Here is a 21,292-nt window from a genome sequence, read left to right on the forward strand (position 1 = left end):
ACTACAAAAAAAAAAAAAAAATTCAACAGCACCGGTTTTCTTGCTCATCAGATGGAAGCCCAGGAAAAAAAACGGAAGAAATAAAATGTACTTTTGGAGCACGAAATGTGTCTACACACGTCACATGTCAGTTGCCCACGTGCTGGGTGAGGAGGCATAGCTTCGTAGGGGTCTCCAACACGTGCACACCATGAAGTTTTAATTTCCAAACGTGCTGTCGAGGCAGAGTGCGTAGAAATGTTTTTCTTGAAAATGGGAGAATGCTTAAAGATGGAGTAAATGATAAAACAACTGTTTTCCCCGTCATTTATTTTAACAGCCAACAAGTGTAAGTTTCAATGGAATTTGCAGAGTTGAGAAAAGCCTTCTGCGGCATAGCTCACTCATAAAAAATAAAAAAATACTGTTGAATAAATTACATTATTGTATGTACAATATCCTCTAGACAGAAAAAGAAAAATATTGTTCACCTTTATTGTTTTTCTTTCACTGTGGACGTTTGCCACAATGTCCCCACGGGCCAATCTGTCTCTGACCAAGCAGATGCATTTCTTGTAGACATTCAGTACAGCTTTCCCAAATGTAATACAAACGTTTTTTTCAAGACTCCAGCCAATTATTATTTGAATAATACTTAGTGGAGACTGACAATTTTCAAACCACGATTTAAAATCAAATATTTGTACAACAGCTAACACAGAAACTCAAACCAGAGCTCGTTATCTTGAACGAAAGCCATTTGCACAAGGCCTGTTATGCACATACAATGAAGGATCAAGTGCATGAAACGCATGATATAACATGTAACCTCTCCATAAAGCACCTGAGAAACTAGAGAACTGTGCTCATTTCTTAAGTACATTCATAACACGTATGACTGGGCATCATGTCTATCTGCAAGGTTCTGGGAAGCTACAACTGGCCAGTCTTCTCACTCGATACTGCATGGCAATGCAGAGCAGCATACAAAGATAAAGGCGCAAGGTTGCAAACACGGTTTTACGGTATGGTTTTTGTGCAGACATTCGGGAAGTGCAATGTGAAATGCACATCGGATAAAAAAGAAATAAGCAGGGTTCTTTTGCTTTTTTAGTAGTGTTGTTCCTGAACCACGAGTTCATAAAAATGCAGCCTTCAGAGTTGTGGGGTGAGTTTCTCCAGGTCTGCTCCTAAAGCCCCAAATTTCAAAGACATCATGCCGTATGGTTTACAGACGGGGAACCAGATGAGATTTTGAAGTCTGAGAATTGTACTTCTTACTTTTGAAGAGCACAAACATTTTAGAAAGAAAAAAATTTAGTTAATTTCCAAATGGAGCATATTTTTTTTAAAAGTTCAAACATGCTTCTATTTTAGGACTGGGATATTTTTGTTGCAATTCATACCTTGCAGCTAGCACCACAAAACATAATACCTCTTTAGATATGGCAGCAGCAATAGCAGAGCCCCCAGGCTGTGGCAAGGTTCTGCCGAGGCCTTCAATCTCAACTCAGGGGACTGGTGAAGACAGGAGCAAAGAACAGGCTCCGGAATATCGCCCATCTTTTTTTGGTGAAATAATTGCCTGTCTCTTTTCTATGGAAGTAAAATTACACAATTACGTTTGTCGATAGATCAACATTGACTAAAGTGCAAAATGGGTTGATTCTATGTCAAGACCGGAGGCTCCATTATGCTTCTCTTTATTTATATATTTAAAGAAAGTGCTCAGCAGCATAATATTTTACTAAGGAAAAAAATATTGAAATATCTCAATAAACAGCAGGAAACAAAAGACTTTCCACAGAGACAAAAACTACATTTCCCAGATGTCTGAGGAAGGTCCAGTAAGTATCCTTAACATGTGATAATGTCCACCAATCAGTCGACAGTTCCTTCCAAAAACAGCCTTTAATACGATGCACTTCCTCTTTCTTTGCTGCTCAAAGCATGAGATAAGTGAAAGATTATTTAATCGTTGTTTCATTGTTATTTAATGGTTTGTTACTATGCTTTAATAGGTTCTTAATGTGTGGTCTCACTCTGCCTGCGCCGCGACTTTCCCTTTTCCTCAAGGGTTAACGGCTCTTCGCCGACGCACTGCGCGCCGGCTCTTCACAATATTCCATCCGATACCAGCTGCTTCCTGCTGGCGTCGGAGGTCGCGCTTTCACGCAATTTCTTTTTTCTTTTATTGCGGCCTCGCTGCCGCCTGGCCTCGCAGCGGGGATTCTGCCGCGCAGTCCTCTGGTGCTCCGTTCCGCATCCCCGACTGGGATCGTGTTTCCAGTGTCGGGGAGCGGCGGATCGGGGCCCGAGGTACTGCGGTAACCCCTGCAGGCACTAGAGGGCGCTCTGGCCCTCCTAGGTGCCTTTCTCTGCTTCCTGGCGCCCGCGAACGGAATTTTTTGTTCCGTTTAGAGCGGGATTGTGATCGCGAGCGCCAGGAAGCAGAGCACCACGTCTGGAGCATATCTTTGTTAAGCATAAAAAAAAAAATTAAAAAAAAAGGAAAAGAGGTGACGAGAATATCTTGCAGCAGAAAGGGAGATACTAGGCAGTATCTCAGGCGACTGAAACCCTATTCAGGGTTGCATATATATATCTCACATATTAATTCTGAATACCTATACTGTAGGTGTACAAAGAAAGTCTGAGGCTTAAAAAAAATAAAAAAATAAAGACATAGCAGGGAGAGAGGTGCAATCTGAATCATGGGAGCTCAGTACTTCGATCAAGAGGACCAGGAATGGCCCGAATACGAGAGCGAAGCCTATGAGTTTGATGAAGTGGCTATGGCAAGCAGTTTGGAGAAGGTGCTAAGTTCCTCGGTGGAGACTAGCATTAAAAAGGCCATGTCTGGGATTCCAAGATGGCCGCCGGCAGGGGAAGTCGCGTTTGAGCCCGCCAACATAAAGCACCTTTTTAGGCAGAAATCCGACCGGATTTAATCGAGACTCTCTCCTGCCACACACAAGCGGGGGCGGGCGTACCAGCAACCGGACTCCGGTTGATCAAATCCCCCATGGGAGAGAGCGAGAGGAGTGTCTGCCCATCCCCCCACCAAAGTAGACTGCGCCGCGCAGACGAGGTAGGCCGCGGAGACTGGTGGAGAAGGTGCCGGGGCGAAGAGGGGGGCGTCGGCCCGCTCCCTCCGAGCACACATCACAGAGTACATCGCAACCGCGCTGGGACCTGCGGGGGGCGGCAGGTGTCCCGAGGGCTAGGTGCGGTGGGGGAGGTGCGGCCCCTCCCCTCCTCCGGCGGACCGAAGAGAATCCCCTCCAGCAGGCAACCGATTCACTCGTCGATACCAACGCCAGGACCCGCACCCGGCCGGAGACGTTGGGCGTACCCAGCAATCAAGGGCATCGACACCGAGAGGAGGAGAGGAGACCAGGAGAAGAGGTGAGGGCGCCTGTATGTCACCCCTCAGCCGAGCGCCGCGGTAAGAATCCCTGGGAGCACAGCGCCGTCCCGGGTGCGGGTTGTGGAGCGGCCCCCCCCCACCATCACCGTTCCTGGTGGGTGGCGGACCAACCCTCTCGTACAACACACCCAGAGAAGACAAGAACCCCCCAGAGGGGCCCCTCTGGATTCCGCGGGGGCCGTCTCGGGCCCCCCTCGTCACTACCCTCTGGGAGACACCCAGTAACACGACTGGACCCCATATAAAAGAAAAATGTCGAGGGCGAAGGGAAAAGGGGGTGCTTCACAGCCAATGCCGCAACCTCCCTCCCAGGACACCAACTTGCTCAAATTGTGGTCAGCAGAAACGCCGACAACAGCGAAGGACAGGGTGGGAGATGAGCACGCAAACCACAGCACCCCCCAACCCCAGACCTCCTCTCTACTAACCAAAGACGACATAAAGGAGTGGTTCGTGGAGCTGCAAGACAAGTTTATGTCCACGGTTCAGGAACAGTTTAATACGAGGAATGAAATGAAGCAGGCCGTTCAGGAACTCTGTATAGATGTGGCAAAGCTGGAGGAAAGGACAGATACCCTCGAAAGAATAGTGCAAAATGTAGAAGAGGAACAGACTCAGAATAGTGAAACACAGGAGCAGCTGGTTCGACTAACCCATAACCTCGAAATCCAGTGCGAAGACCTGGAAAACCGCTCCCGTAGATCAAATATCCGCATTAAACACATGCCAGAATCGGTGACAGATAAAGACCTAAAGAGAGCGGTGCAGGAAGTCTTCAGAGATATACTAGAAGAACAAGATGCAGAGAGCATTGGGATCGATAAAGTCCACAGGGTGGGCCCGAAAAGAACTGGAGCACCAGGGGAAAGACCGAGTGATGTACTGGCGGCCCTCTCAGCATATCCACAAAAGGAGTTGATCCTCAGAAAGGCGAGACAACTTGATCATATAAGGATCAACGGGGTAGAAATCCAATTATATCAGGACCTGGCCTCAGCGACTTTATTAAAAAGAAGGCAGATGGCCCCCCTGGTGAAAGAACTGGCGACCAAAGAAATAAGATATAAATGGACGTTTCCATTTGGACTACTATTCGAATGGGAAGGCAAACAGAGGAGAGTGACCACAAGTGAGGAATGTCTCCATATAATGGGCCAGCAAGCCGAGGAGGAGCACACCGATGGGGCTAGGCCACGGGGTGATGCAAACAAGAGACCGAGGGGGTGGGAGGATGTCGGGAAAAGGAAAACACATATCGGTGGGGGGCGGGGGGACATCCACAGAAGAAATAGGAGTTAATGTTCACGCTACAATACTGGCTCGCTTTCAGGCATGAGCAGGTGGGAGAAAGGGAAATACAGGACAGTCGGATAACAAGTAGCTGGCGGCCCGGCGGGAATGTACCCTAGGCTGGAGAGAAATGCGGGGTTTAGGACCCCCCGCAAGGTTCACCCCGAGTCCAGTGAGGGCAAGGAGCAATAGGCGCAATGCCCTAGCAACCTTAGGTGCCTGGGCCCTCCTCGGGATCAAAGTTGTAATACTGTTAACCGTTGGGGGAAGTTGGGGGAAAAAGGGAGGGGAAACTCTGGAAGAGGGGAAGGAACACAGCAATCAAGGGAACTCAAGCAAAATCAGTAAACTAGTGCGATGGGAAAACTCACAATATTCTCATTAAACGTTAGGGGACTGAACTCCCCCGGTGAAGAGGAAGAAGCTAGAAGCCTTGGTAAAAAGGGAACAGGCGCACATTCTGCTCCTCCAGGAGACTCATATTAAGGCCCAGGATAGGCAAAAGGTCCACCTGAGAGAGTACACGATTTGGACACAAGCGAATGCGGGCAATAAAAGAGCGGGGGTGATGATTGCAGTTAAAGGTGGGCTGGAGGCGACCCTCTTAGACTCGCTGGCTGACAGGGAAGGGAGATTTGCATTCGCAAACTGTGTAATTGGGGGTATCAGGCTCACCCTGGCGACAATATACTCTCCAAACTCTGGGCAAGACGGATTTCTCCGAGACACGCTGGGGAAACTAGAGGGATTCGCGAAGGGAGAGATTATACTGGGGGGAGATCTAAATCTGGCCTGACAACCAAACCTGGACAGAAGTGCTGGGGGTACACACGGCCAGGGACCCCCTTCCAAACATCTTAAACTAAAGGTAGAGCGTGAAGAGAGGGCAAGCAAATGGTTTTACGTATTACTCGCACGTGCATAACACGATGTCGAGAATAGATTACTTCTGGGCGTCGGTGGGACTGGTGGGGATGATCCAGGATATAGATATGGGGGCTATAGCACTGTCAGATCATGCCCCGCTCCGGCTGGATATCCAGTTGCCAGGAAGGGGTAGAGGCCTCTGGAAATGGAAATTACCGCCCGACATATTAAAGGATCAGACGATGGGAGAGGCACTAGGAGACAAAATTAAAGATTATTATGAGCAAAATGACAATGGAGAAACTCCCCTAGGAACAGTGTGGGAAGCCTTTAAGGCAGTAACACGGGGACACTGTATAGCACTAAAGGCAGCCAAGGATAAGCAGCAATACGAATGGGAAAGGACTCTGGAAAAGAAAATCACAGCCATCCAAGGGGAGTTAGTAGCCCATCCCACGAGGACTCTCAAGAAGGCATTAAAACATGTACAAGGGCAGTTAGACATGCTGCGCAACAAGAAGGCAGAAAGGTCCCTGCTATATCTTAAGCAACGATACTACATCAAGGCCAACAAGGCAGACAAATTCCTAGCAAGACAGCTTAGAGAAAACCAGAAATCAAGGACTATCCTAAAAGTCAAAGACACTCACGGGAACACACAAACATGCAACAAGAACATAGGGAGGTATTCAAGACTTTCTATCAAGATCTGTATGCGACAGAACACCCGGACGAGCACCAGCAAGACAAGTTCCTACAATCACTAAATCTACAAACCACCTCAGAAGAGGACAAACAGGCACTAGATTCCTGCATCACGGAACAAGAAGTCCGCAAGGCAATAGCGGATCTCCCGTCTGCAAAGGCACCGGGCCCGGATGGGTTCACGGCCCCCCTTCTACAAAAAATATGCAGACACACTCGCACCCTTTTTGACAAGACCACTAAACACTTTCAAGGACCAGGGAAACATAACCCCATCTATGAATGAGGCAAAAGTCCTGGTATTCCATAAAGCAGGCAAAGACCCTACTCTCCCGGGCTCGTACCGCCCTATTGCTCTGATTAACTTGGATGCAAAAATTTACACCAGGATACTGGCGGTCAGACTCTCCCCCCTCCTTCCGACCCTCATAGATGCAGATCAATCTGGCTTCATCCCCGGTAGGCAAACGCACGACAACCTAAGAAGAATAATCCATCTGGTAGAAAAAACAGATTTTACTCACACACCAGCAGTATTACTTTCCCTTGATGCCGAAAAGGCTTTTGACCGAGTAGAATGGTCTATATTGTTTAAGACACTGAAACATATGGGGTTCGGCGATCACTATATAAATATGGTCAAAGCAAACTATAACTCCCCTTCGATGAGGATTGCACTCAACGGGGAAGTCACAAAGAGGGTACATATCTCAAGAGGCACGAAACAGGGTTGCCCTCTCTCCCCACTCCTGTATGCCATCTTCCTAGAGCCACTTCTAGCTAGGATCAGGGACTCGGTAGGGGTTAAGGGGATAGAGATGGCGGGCAAGCAACATAAAGTGGTTGCATATGCCGATGACATGCTGTTGGCCATGACAGATCCAGGGAGATCGATACCCCACGCCCTGAGAGAACTGGAGGAATTCGGGGTAATCTCAGGCCTTAAAATTAACAGGGAGAAATCGGAGATTTTACTCCTGGAGGGGGATAAGAGGACAGTCGCAGAATTGGCGGGCGTTCATGGGCTAAAAGTAGCAGAGTAGGGAATTAAATATCTAGGGGTGACCCTCACACATAAGACCGACCTGCTATATAAGAACAATTATCCACACATACTGGCAAGGGTGAAGAAGGAACTAGACAGATGGTGTCCGCTCAGGGTCTCATGGTGGGGAAGAATCCAATCAGTTAAAATGAACATACTCCCCAAAGTTCTCTACCTCTTTCACGCCCTCCCAGTAACAGTCCCCGATTCCTTCTTCAAAGCATTGTCCAAGACCATATCGAGATTTGTGTGGAACAAAAAACCTCCTAGGGTAGCCAGAGCTATCCTCACAGCCCCGATCAAGGAGGGGGGTCTAGCACTCCCACACTTTAAGAAATACTACTATGCGGCGCAGCTGTGGGTTCTGAAGGAATGGCTGGGTGAAGACCAGAAGACTATTTGGGCACGACAAGATAGGGCGGTTGCCAGGACCCCCCTGGAGGACCTCCTGTGGAAACACAAACAACACAGACACCACAATCTCAGAATCAGCGAAATTATGAGAACAACTCTTAGCGCCTGGGATGCCCAAACTAAGAAAGGACTTATGACCACCCCACTGGCCCCTTTTACGCCCATTTGTCGGAACCCGCAGTTCCCTCCCGCATCTGAGCCCGGGGCGTATGAGAATTGGGAAACAGCAGGGTGCAGGAAAATCGGGGAGATGTTCCAGGACAATACATTAAGGACTTTTGCGGAATGTGAAAGAATGTGGAACCTAAAGGACGTCGAAAGGTATAAATATGAGCAACTGAAACATTGGCTGTCCACTACCAAGGTATGCCAGGTGGCAACGAGAGACCTAACACCCTTTGAAAATTATATAATAACCAATCCAGGAGACAAAAAATTGGTGTTATCACTATATCGGTTCATTAACATGACAGAAGAAGAAATCAAATGGGCATACATGACGAGATGGGAAGGTACACTGGGGAAAATTATAACTAGAAAGCATTGGGAGGAACTGTGGGGGAGAATCCCGAAAGTCACCAGAGCGGTCCAAACAAGGGAAATGTGGCTCAAAATAGTCATGCAATGGCACTACACCCCCCGAGAGGCTTAAATCCATGTACCCACAACAGTCGGATCAATGCTGGAGAGGGTGTCGGGAACCAGGCACCTGGAGACATATCTGGTGGGACTGCAAAGTGGTGAAGGCCTTCTGGAACGAGGTGCAGGTGGAAATAGCCAAAATCTTTCCAGAGGCGGGCCACATAGATGAACGGGTGTGGCTGTGCGGACTCATGGACCCCCAGGCCAAAAAACTCCACAAATACCAATGGAGAAGCTTCATGGGCCTAGTCATCGTGGCATGGGTGTCTATAACCCAAAACTGGAAAAAACGACACGCCTCTAGTATTCTCCTGGCTGCACAAGGTCTGGTCGCAAGTGACCATGGAAAAAATAACGCATCAGCTTCAGGATCAGAAGACCCTCTTCATGAAAGAGTGGGGGCCGGTGCTGGAGTATCTAAGGTCGGACTACATGGAACAATGGTGCCCGCATAATATTAGAATCTCAGACATTTGTGGTTCATAAGTATCCCCCTGAAATAGAAACCGAAACGGACCCTCACTTCCAGAGGGGAGGGAGGCGTGGGTGCGGAGGGCGGGGGGGATTTGAGAAATTGGTGCATTGTGTTGTTGTTAATACATGAAAATAATAAAATGTTTATAAAAAAAAAAAATGTAAAAAAAAGGCCATGTCTGATATGCTCCTACCCATACAGCAAGGGCTGGATGAGGTGGAGGAACAGCTACATGACAACTTCCTGCCTAAGAAAAGATCTCAAAAAAGAAAACACCTCTCAGGGGGATGTATCCAGGCTCGCCAGAGTACAGACTCTACGACCCCCCTCGAGCCAGCCAGAGTCTGCCATTACTATAATTTCAGACGCTTTCTCAAGGCTGAAGAAGGCCTTCTTACATAGGAAGGGGACCCCTTCCACAGATCGACCCTCTTGTCCCGAGGAGGAAAACGGGGACGTAAGCCCCTCGAGCCCGGAGGAAGACCAACAGGGCCTGGAGCAAGTCGGTGGCGACGAGAACAGTTTGTCGCCCCTTTCTGCTGATGAGGAGGTTCAGTCAATAGGGTCGCAACCCTCTACTACAGGGATTGTGGCAGCCCCCGTCCCTAAAAGACCTCGTAAAGATCAAGATGCCTCAGAAAGGATGTTTTCCCCTGAAGATCTCGTCCATCCCAGATCTTCGGATTGGGAGCCATCGCAGAGGACTCTAGAATACATCAAAGACAGGATTCGCAAGCCTCTAGACAAAGAGGTCTGAGCAAGGCTTAAGGCGGAATGCCCACGCCCAGCGATCCCGGACAGGATCGCCCTAACTCCCGAATTGAACTCCAAAATGATAACCTTCCTCGGCAAGAATGCCAAAGATCCAAGGAAAGGCATCGATCGAGCCTGGAGAGCTTGCCAGGACAGAGTGCTGGACGTCTTGGGTCCGTTGGCAAAGATGATGGATTTGTCCGAAGCAGCCATAGGCACAGGAGACTCCATCGTTCCAATTATTCTGTCCGGATGGGCTCAACGAGCTATCTGCCTCCTAGGCAGCGCCAGCTGTGCCATTTCAGCCGAGCGACGCAAAGGCATTCTTCATAAGATAGATGCAAAATTGGTTGAATTAGCGGACACTGAGTCCGGAGCCTCCGCCCAAGGCCTACTTTTCGGTGATTCATTTGTCAAGGAGATGGCTAAATTCGTAGGCACTTTCACCGCACTGGACAAGGCTCAGGCCTCTATCAAACGAGTCTTCTCATCAAAGATTTTTGCCAGGGCCGGTCGAGGCAGGGGTCGCTCGTCCGGCCGTTATTTCTTCAACCGCAGACCTCAACAGTTCAGAGAACAAACAACCTGGCAGGATCGTGCAGCATTTTCTTTCCATCAAGAGGCCGAGTAAGAGGTCGCAGATGGAGGAGAGCCGTCCGGTATCCCGCACAACAACAAACCTCAGGTCAGTCTCCTCACAGCACCTGCGCCATTAGTGCCTATAGGAGGGAGGCTAGTGCTTTTTGCGCATGCATGGGATTGCTTATCAGGGGATGCTTGGGTCAAAGACACAGTGCGCGGCATGCGTCTAGAATTATTTACGGAACCTTTTCAGGCATCTCGTCCGATTCCGATTGCTATGTCCAAACTGGACAGAATAGACCTGGACAGAGAGATTCGCAGTTTAGCGTTAAAACAAGCGATTCGTCCTTGCCCAAGTTCAGGCGGGTTTTACAGCCCCATATTTCTAGTGCGCAGAAAGGAGAAAGTACGCCCAGTAATAAATCTCAGAGCCCTCAACGAGTTCATTATTTACAGCCACTTCAAGATGAAGGGCATTCAAATGCTCAGGGACCTACTGAGACCCAAAGACTGCCTCATGCGCCTGGACCTGAAAGATGCGTACCTCGCAGTACCCATACATCAGGACCACGCAAGCTATCTCAGATTTTCCTGGCAAAACCGAGACTGGGAATTCACGAGCCTTCCGTTCGGTCTCTCCTCAGCTCCGTGGGCCTTTTCCAAACTTCTGAGGCCAGTCGTAGCGCACTTAAGACAACAGGGTGTCAGACTGATAATATATTTAGATGACATTATCTTCATGGCACATTCACAAGCACTGGTAGAAGACCAGACTAGCTATAGATCTCCTGCACAGTCTGGGATTTCTCAAACTGGGAGAAATCTGGTGTTCAAGCCTCCAAGACTCTAGAGTTCTTGGGCTTCGTCATAGACAGACAGCTCAACTACGCCTTCCGGCATCCAAGATACATTCTACCAAGCGGGAGATCCGCAGGCTGCTTCAGAGGGACGTTATATCGCTTCGCGACTTAGCAAGAGCGATAGGCCTCCTTTCCTCGTCTATCCAGGCCATTTTTCCAGGGCCGCTAATCTATCGAGAGTTACAGAGGCTCAAAGGTCAGCACTTAAGGCGCAGTCTTTCTTACTCGCAGCAACTGACCTTATCTATAGAGGCTTCGCTACAGACATAGTGATAGAGTCGGATGCCAGCCGTTCTGGCTGGGGAGCACGATGCGGCCCAGTAGCTACAGGGGGGACTTGGTCACCCCAGGAACTCACTATGCACATAAATTGCCTCGGGTTACTAGCGGGCTCTTTCGCGGTACGCTCCTTTACCAAGGACAGAGTGAGTTTCTGTATTTTGGTCAAAATGGACAACATTTCGGCGGTGAGATACATCAACCATCTGGGGGGCACCAAATCTCGCCTCCTGGCGGAGCTAGCCAAGGATTTTTGGCATTACTGCCTAGAGCACCGTATTTCCGTCACAGCGGAATACCTACCAGGTCTGACGAACACAGTGGCGGACTGGTATTCCCGGAACACAGTCGATTACAGCGACTGGAAACTTCACAAGGAAGTCTTTCTACGGCTTTACCAGATTTGGGGTCCCATGTCCAAAGATCTTTTTGCCTCGCGCCTGAATGTCCAATTGCCGATATTTTTCAGCTGGAATCCAGACCCAGCGGACGCCTTTCTCCAACGGTGGAACAAAGGAGTACATTACGCCTTTCCTCCCTTCAACATGATTACACGGACCCTGGCAAAGGCCCGTGAGGAGCAATCAGAGCTAGTTCTCATAGCCCCAGTCTGGACTTATCAGATCTGGTATCCAGTTCTTCTGGAACTGTCTACAGATTTTCCAATCCTTCTACCCCAATTTCCAGAGCTCCTGCTGAATCCTGCGCACCAGCGTCACCCCCTTCTCCTCCAAGGGTCCCTGGTTCTAGCAGCTTGGAGGATTTCAGGGCAAGGTTGAAAGTTCCAGGCATGTCCAACTTGGCAATCAGCCTCAGTGAGGAGAGTTGGGCTCCTTCCACTCTTAAAAGATACTCTAACTCATGGAATGCTTGGAGAGACTGGTGCCAGGACAAAGCCTTACATCCAGTTTCGGCACCTGTAGAGGAGATTCTCAACTTCTTGGCATCCCTGGTGGAGAGGGGCCTGGCCTACAGGACTGTCAACGCGTATCGTTCTGCTATTTCAGCAGGCCATGACCTCATCGAGGGAGTTCCAGCCGGGGAACATCTTTTGGTCGGCAGACTTCTTAAAGGTGTCAAGCTAGCGGCTCCTCCCCCGTCTCGATACCGTAAACTTTGGGACGTTGGTAAAGTGTTGAACCTTTTTCTATCCTGGCCAGATAACCAAGAATTATCTCGCACAGCCATATCTGGTAAGCTCACTAGCCTTCTTTGCCTTGCCTCTTGTAGAAGAGTGTCCGACGTCAGAGCCCTCGATCTGGCGGGAAGGACCTTTTCTCCCGACGGCATAGTATTCCACATTCATAGAAGGACGAAGTGTAACTCCAGAGTAATCTCTTATCCTGCCTTTAACGGTCAGCCTAAACTCTGCCTAGTCAGATGCCTCAAAGTCTATGAAGCAGTCACAGCTCCTCTCAGGGTCTCCCCTGACGGCCAATTACTAGTAGCTTTACGTAAGCCTCATAAACCAGTTTCCGCTCCGACCTTAGCACGCTGGGTACGGTGGACCTTAGCTCAAGCGGGTATAGATACTTCTCATTTCGGCGCTCATTCCGTGAGAGGAGCAATGGCTTCTAAAGCATTTCAACTCAGAATCAGACTAGAGGATATTATGAGAATGGCCGACTGGTCGAGCGAATCGATTTTTAAACAATTCTACCTGAAACTGGTAGAACCGCCAGCGTCCATAGTGGTAAGTAAGCTTTAAACCAGCATAATGGAGCCTCCGGTCTTGACATAGAATAAAGATTTTCCATAATAACTTACTAGAAAGTCTTAATTCTATTAAAGACACGGAGGCAAACATTATCCCGCCCGTAGAGAAATCGGGTTTTTGCTAAGTTTAGAAGTATTATCTTTGATTATGATTGATAACTGTTATTCAATGTATGCCCGTTATTCGGAATAACATGAATAATTTCTCTCCCTCCCTCTTTTGGGATCTAGGGTTGTAATATACATAGTCTAATAACGATTATTTTTTTCCTTATTCCGACAGCTTCTGCGGATAAAGCTACCTAATCCGAAAAGTCTGGGCTCCGCCTACTACCACAAGTTGTCCTCAGTTATGAATGTTGGTTAACCAGGTTCGCAGCTTCGAAAGAAGAAGTGCATCGTATTCAAGGCTGTTTATGGAAGAACTGTAGACTGATTGGTGGACGTTATCACATGTTAAGGATACTACACTGGACCTTCCTCAGACATCTGGGAAATGTAGTTTTTGTCTCTGTGGAAAGTCTTGTTTCCTGCTGTTTATTGTTGAGATATTTCAATATTTTTTTCTCTTCGTAAAATATTATGCTGCTGAGCATTTTCTTTAAATATATAAATAAAGAAAGAGAAGCATAATGTTCGCCTCCGTGTCTTTAATAGAATTAAGACTTTCTAGTAAGTTATTATGGAAAATCTGTATTCTCCACTTATCTGGACCTTGGGTTACAAGTAACAAAATCAAGTGAGCAGAATATATTAAGTGTGGAGAGCACTTACATCATACAAAGCTTCCAACACACCAATGTGAATCACCACTGGCTGAAGGGGAAGAGGGCTCAGCAAAGTATACGAGCTATTGCTTCAGAATCAGACCACTTTCACATGGGAGACTGCACACGACCCAGACAGCAGTCAACGTATTGCCCTGTGCTGGATCCCAAATGTGCACCAAACACTTGATCCCTTCAGATGTGGCTCTGCAACCATGCACTTACACCCAACGAGCCATCCAGCCCCCGGAGAAGGCCGGTTCTGCATCAAGAGGCGAAAACATACAGAACACATTCAAACCATCGTGTTAGTGACCTTGTACCCCCTGTTCTAAACAGCTGAGCCTCGCAGCTGAGAATGAATGGCTCTGTAGCACTGCCTAAACCACTGAGCCATCCAGAAGTAGAGGTTAAAAGGTTCAGTAAATTTGTGCCAAGCCCCTGAGCTATTCAGTCAGAGGCTAAAAGATTGTTACCTTGTATAAAACCCCAGAACATCTAATCACAGAGATGAAATGTTCTCTAACCCTCTGCTGTAACCCAGTAAAAAATCTGAGCCATCCAGCAGCAGAGGTTACAAACACTGTACCCAATAACAAACCCCTCACGCCCTCCACCCAACAAACCCACCCGAACCGTTGCACCCCCCGCGGGAATCACGTGGCCTTAGCGTGAAAGATTCTGCACTCCAGCACCAGACCCTTACAACATCCAGAAGGGCCAGTATCCATGTGCCAAACATGAGCCATTCAGCTCTAAGCAGACATATTTAACGTAATAGATGTCATTCGATTCACAACCACCTTTGTGCTATTCACTCCTTGACAATGCAGCTGCTCCAATGATTTGACGAAGAAAACGTCACCCTTCATTTTTCAATACTGGAGTTCACCCAAAACACGTGCGAAAGAACCTAAGAGCTCAAAGCGAGACATGTTACAATATAATCGGAACTTTACACAGGGATCTGTGTAGTTTTCTGCTAACGATAGATTATCATTTTTCACAAACCTACAAAAAGCAATATTGTGCTCTTCTGCACACTTGGAAACATTTCTACACAACCAGCACAGATGACTACATCTGTGACTTCACTGTCGTCGCAAAATCCACATGGTTTCGCACATACATGATATCAGGCACCAGCAAGAAGGTCAAAACAAAGCCCATAGTACACTGTTCTATCCACTCGGGAATAAAAAAGTGACACTTTAACCTAAAAGCATTAGTTCGCTAAATATTCCAGTGCAGCCGTAGCGCCAATGTAAGCACTCGCAACCACTTGATCCTCCCAACAATGGCGACATCTCGGAGAGAAGGACACAGTCTGGGAAGAGAGAACCAGTGTTCTAAAGTCGTAGAAAGTCGATATACTATTGTTTTTCCAACAGTCGGAGGAATCTAAAAGAAAAAACCTCCTCCGAAGTCCAGTCCTAAAAACTAATTTTCATATTACAAAATATATAATCAGGATTAATTTTAGTGCTGAGGAACTTCGTGACTGGACTGCTTTGGTTAAGTGCTGCAGTTCACAGGATGTCGGCATAGCCCAGCTTCAAGTCACAGAATCCTTTTTCCTTCGGAATGGTGATTTGAACCGTCTCCACAGACTGTTGCGAGGCTTGGATTTCCTTTCCAGGGCAAGCGCTGCCTCCTTTTCCTTCCTTCGGATCTCCCGTACCAAGGCATGAAACACATCATCGATATAGGAGCGGTAGGCCGCTGACGTTTCAAAGAAGGGACAGTTGAACTCTCGGGCTAGGGATGTGCCTGCCTCTTTTGAGACCTGTAGCAGAACAAAATGTATAATTTGAAGACCGTGTGATAAAGAGCATGACATAATTTCCTAGGTTCTTAAACCCAATACATAAAGGTTATAAAAAGAAAGAGGAAAAAAGCATTTTAACAAGTGATGGCATGTTTTGTTGCACTCATGGAGACAGTGCATAGAAAGGTTTAATTAAAGAAACATTCTTCAGCATGACATTATTAAATGGAGCATTAAGCCTGCATCTAGTGCACAGAATGGCACAGGGAGTAGATCAAGCTGCCACTGTTTACATCATATCAATGAGGATAGGTCTGCATACATTTGATAGGTGACCCAGGCTCGTTTAGCAATGACTGCATGGGCACAGAAACCACATTTTGGCGGATATAAGAGAAGGAGTCCCTGAAATCCAGGAAACCATCCTATCAGCTACGCATGCTATGGCTTCACCCTTTCACGAGATATGCCACCTAAAGTAACTAATAATATAGAGCGTTATTTTAAATCCTTCATCTGTCAATCCATATAAGATTCTTCTGATGCCTGCATTGTTTGTTACCCTATAAACCCACATGGAGAGGCCCAGGAAGGTGGTATGAAGGCAAGTTTCATGACCAAGACTAATCAGTTAGTGTTCAACACCACTTTAAACCATAATTTCACACAGGGCTCCTCAACCAAAAGAGCCCCGAGTTTCCACATCCCTCAAGCGGTTTTTCAATAGTCCCATGTTTCATAGTAGTCGCGGCCTCAATATATACACAAAATTTCAAATCATACTTCAGATTTTTTAAAACACAAAACTTACAATGCCACAAAAGCACATTTTACTTACTGCATGATATTTGCAAGTATTACAAAGGCTTTGCTGTACCTCTACCTGACCTGGGACTAAAACCACGTGACACTATTCTATCCTCCATTTTAATATGGGATAGTTTAATAAATCAACTGATACAAAGTGGACTTTATGGAAGAAACAAACGGACTGGTTCTAAAAAGGCAGAAGTTGGTTTTGCATAATTCTTCAAAAAAGGAATATCGGTGTACACGTTACAGCATTGACCTGCCCATCCTTTTATCAGCATACTATGTTTCAACTAGCACTGGTGGAATACTCACACCCACATCACTCAATCAGGGTCCTGCAGATCCTAGCATTCTTTAAAATCACTTTCACAGACTACATTCATTCAGAATAGAACTGAAAGGTAGGTGTTGGTGGTAATTGGGTAGAAAAGGGTCAACAAGAGTCTCTAGAAGAAAAAAACGTGCTGGAAAAAAATCAACTGGAGTTGGGCGGCAGGCATTGTAGGGTATAAAAGGAGATTACCCCATTTAATCTAACTATTTTTGAAGTATGGTTGGGATCATCAGTTTTCAGAATGAATACAATAAAAAATTCATCAAATAACACATGGATACAGATTACTAGATTTTAAAAACATAATTGTTGCTAAATAAAGCATATTAGGAAACCAAAAATACTACAGACATTAATGAATTAAAAAGAACAGATTGAACACTTTTCTCAACATCCTTTTATGGCCACAAAGATAGTGTCATGGGAGCTTTTGCACAAATCAGTGATAACTTTGCATATCAGAGGAAGGGTGGGCAACAGGATATACATTAAATAGGAGAGCATCTCTTAAAGTGGTCCAACCGTCTTCATCTAAGACGGGAATCCAAATAGTGTGTTCACGAGAGTAAAAAAGAAAAAGAAGAATAAAGGGGTGACACCACATATGAACTATTTGTCTCAGGGTTTCACTGTGAAGGGAACACTGAGGGAGAGCGAGAGAAGGCTGGCCGACTGGTCTGCTTTAGGACTCCGGTTTCAAGACAGGCGAGGGCAAGGTGGGCTTCTTTGAGGATCCCAGGAACACAGCCCCATTACCCCATTGAAAATGTCATTTAAAATAAGTGTTCCCTTGTTTACCAAAATTATTCATACGTTGTTTCTTCTACCCTTCTTGGGTGTAAACTGATTATGTGTTGCAATTGAAAATGAAGAGAGTTTGAGATGAGACTATATATTTTAAGATGGCCCACTTAGAAGTTACATATGTGGAACCTAGGGGAAAGTGAAACAAAAGGAATATTTTGTTGACCACTTCAATACACCCATGAAGATATTTTGGCACATGTGACCTTTGGCATTTGAAACATTAAAGGCCAACGTCCAATACCATTAATTTGCCCATGACAAATCCCTGTGAGGGGTGAAAAAGGTCAGAAGTTGTGTGCCCTCCTCCCCCTTTTTCTGCCTTCCCCAAACCTGTAATTTATATCCTTTTTAATAAACATGGAAGAAAACATATATTCATAAGGGACATTCCAGTGTTCTTTCCAACTTTGTTTTTTGTGTTGCACGTGCAGGTAAGGATTCTTCCATCTCTCAACGATTGAAGAGGTTTAGGAATGTCATCTTCAGTTAAAGACCATTTATGTAGTGGACTGCATCTTGCAGGGGACCAAAGGGCATGGACTTTTCAGTCGCAAGTTTGCACTCCATTTATATTCGAATGACTCTGAAGTTTGGGTAATCATTATATACAGAGACCTGAAGAAATGCCTTTCAGCAAGCTGCAACCCTTGGCGCAAAACTGGAGAATTATTTTGTTATTTATGGCATTGGACATTATAAATTTTAGTGATTGGGTCCTTCTGATCCCAGGTTAAATTGGCTGATTCTACATTAAATACAATAAAAGCTTGACGGAATTCATTTGAGGAATTAAACCCTACCTGGTCAGGATATTAAGGTATCATTCAAGTGCAAACATTTTTGGCTGTAAACATTTACACAAACGCTCCCATTTTTTGTTCCATGAATCCGCACATATGTAATGCTTTCTTTTTCCCAACAAACACAGCGGGCCCTCCTTGAGTCAACTGTTTCCTCCTTCTCTGAGATATTAGCATTTCAAACTACTCTGATTATTCCCGAGTCCCACAATTCACAGGAGTAGACCTTGTCCCTGGGAATGAAGTTTTATATTTCCCTATTACAATTTTGTGTTTGTCTGCAAATATTGTGTATATTTACAGATTTTAAACTCTGCTGGCCAATGTGTGGCTAGCTCAAGGCATTAACGAAAGGGGTTTACGCTACTGAAGCAAAATGGGGAAGAAATGATTAAAGAGTTAAATGGCACAATTATTTCCACTGGTGGGTAGTTTTATTTATTAAACAGCATGTAAGGATACAAAACTGATCACAGCCTCTGGCCTCCCCCACAGCAGCTTGCCCTCCTCAACTCCCATCCAATGCTTCACAAGCACATGCCTCCCAGATAGATCACCTACCTCGCCACCCCCACCTCCCCCGTACGCTCATCCCTCCTCTCTCACTCCAAGACCTAACCTCCCTCACGACCATTCTCCGCTCTCTTGCATCCTCATCAACACCAGATCTGTCTCCAAAAACAAACATCATTTTTGACTTAAACTTAATCTCTGATGAGAACCCAGACATCCTCATCAATGAAACCTGGTTCACAGAGGACTACGAACACGTTGCACATAAGGCGCAACCAACCCCCAGCTACTCCTTAACTGTACACAACAGGCCCAGCAGAGTCAGAGGATTAGCCATCCTTTACAAACAATACCCTTCAGTCTTACACACTGAGAAACAACCATGCAATACAGATTGTAAATCATTGCTAGTAAAAAAAAAAATTTTAAAAAAAAAAAACTCACTCTTTCACCCCCAGTTTCTTACTCCTATACAGACCTCCTGGCTACAAAAGAAACGTTGCACACTCCCTGAGCGACTCCCTATCAGCCAGACTGATACCACACCCGTCCCTCACCATATTTGGAGACTTATCTGGTTTGATGTTCCCTCCAACCCTAGGACCTGTCCACTCAACGTTAACATGGAAGCTCTTAACATGACCCAACTGATATCACACCCTTGATGCTTTATTCAGCTTTATCAACTTGAACCCCACCCTGCCTCCGCATACTCTCATTTGGACCGATCACTCCGCCATCTTCACTCTCTTGACCTCCCCCTTCTCACCAGCTCCACCTCCCTGAAATAATATAATATACGGTCATTATAAATTTCGACTTGGTCGATTCCCTTCTATGCCCTCTCCCAGCCCTCACACTACATGACAGACCTCCCCTCTACTGACCTTTTGAACCATTGGCTCTCCAATGGAATCACACTGAGGAGACCTGACTCCCAGAGATCACAACCTAATCCCAAGTGGTACACACCCTCCCTCAAATCCCTTAAAACCCTCAATCATTGCCTGGAGCACAATTGGAGGGCTGACCCCCTTGCCTCAAAACAGAACCACTTATGCCATATAGACCTGGGCCTATTGGAATTAGGAAAGCTAAAAGATCCTTCTATGGAAACCGAATATCCAACTCCCGTTATCCTAGCAGGGAACTCCACAGGATCACCGCAGAATTCAAGACTCCAAGCTATTCCACACTTCCCTCCCCCCATCCCAAACACGCTGGGATAAAATGTCAGACACCTTTCACAACATCGCTATTGAAGGACATCAATCCATCACCAAATTAGCATCATCCACCCCTTCGTCATGTCTCTGCCTCTCCTCTGCCCATACAACCAGTCCTCCTCCTTCACGCCCATTGCTCATCCTGAATTCCTGAAACTACCATCCCAAAGCCGCCCTTCTGGTTCTCCTGGAGATCTCTGCCCCCCACCAGCGCCCCCCCCTTAGGTGCATCCTATCCGCAACATGTGCAGGCAGCGTTGCAAGATCCATAATTAACCATTCTCTTACTACAGGCATCTTTCCAGAGGCTTTCAAAAGTTTGCACGTCAAATTCTTTCTTAAAAAAGCCCATCCTGCATCCCCTCCTTTCTTCCAACTACTGCCCTATCTCAAACATCCACTTCATTGTCAAACTCTTAGACCGCACAGCATACACGCAGATTTGCCCCTACACAGAATCCAACCCCCTTCTCGGCCCTTCCCAATCTGGATTCAGACCCTGCCGAGGAACAGAACCCTCCCTCGTCTCTGTTTGGGATGACTTGAAAAGAACAGCAGACTCGGAAGGCTGGGCTGCTCTCAACCTTCTTGACATTTCTGCTGCCTTTGACACCGTTAACCACACCATCCTCATCGATCTCTAGGCATCAGGGATTCTGCTCCAAGATGGATCTCCTAATTTCTCTCCAACTGCTCTCAAATCATGCTCCTCCCTCCCTTCTCTCCCCACACCCTTCGCCCAGTCCCCACAGGGGTCCCACAGGAAGCCTCTGTCCCCCCTCTTCAATCTCTACCTTAGCCCCCCTCCTCACACTCATAACCTAATGTGTTACAACTACAGGGATGACGCCCAGATCATTTTCAAGATTCGCAAATCGGCAGCCTGCCCCGTCCAGACCATGGCTCTCTAATACAGTCCACTGGACGACAGCTAACCACCTCCTCCTCAACCCTGGTAAAACTGAAATCCTACTCTGTGGTAAACCATCTCTATTTCCCTAACGGCCACGCTTCCTAGGAACCCGCCCGCAGCATCACCCTCTAAAGAACCTGGGATGCACCTTGGATTCGGACCCATCACTCTCTCATCACATCAACTCTGTTCCAAAATTTATAATTTCCACCTACGGATCCTCAGGCAAATCTTCCTTTATCTCTCCTACCCTCACAGAGTCTCAGCAATCCTTGCTATGCTAGCTCCCTTTATCTGAGTGCTCCTGCCTATCA

General features: G+C 46.7%; 1 protein-coding gene and 1 long non-coding RNA gene across 2 annotated transcripts in view; one reads left to right on the top strand and one right to left on the bottom strand.

The window, feature by feature from the left end:
* The window catches only part of LOC138579686 (uncharacterized), a 111,109-nt gene extending 97,439 nt beyond the window's left edge, over window positions 1-13,670 (top strand). Inside the window, exon 2 of the long non-coding RNA XR_011304122.1 lies at window positions 13,321-13,670. This is a non-coding gene — a long non-coding RNA (uncharacterized lncRNA). The remainder of the gene's footprint in view (window positions 1-13,320) is intronic.
* Window positions 293-21,292, bottom strand: part of RIT1 (Ras like without CAAX 1) — a 651,953-nt gene continuing 630,953 nt past the window's right edge. The window contains exon 6 of the mRNA XM_069649919.1: window positions 293-15,590. Within this exon, the coding sequence (XP_069506020.1) occupies window positions 15,360-15,590 (231 nt within the window). The 3' untranslated portion in view covers window positions 293-15,359. The remainder of the gene's footprint in view (window positions 15,591-21,292) is intronic.

Source organism: Ambystoma mexicanum, chromosome 1p, assembly GCF_040938575.1.
Source record: "Ambystoma mexicanum isolate Mex_15411 chromosome 1p, UKY_AmexF1_1, whole genome shotgun sequence".
Taxonomy (NCBI): Eukaryota; Metazoa; Chordata; class Amphibia; order Caudata; family Ambystomatidae; genus Ambystoma; species Ambystoma mexicanum.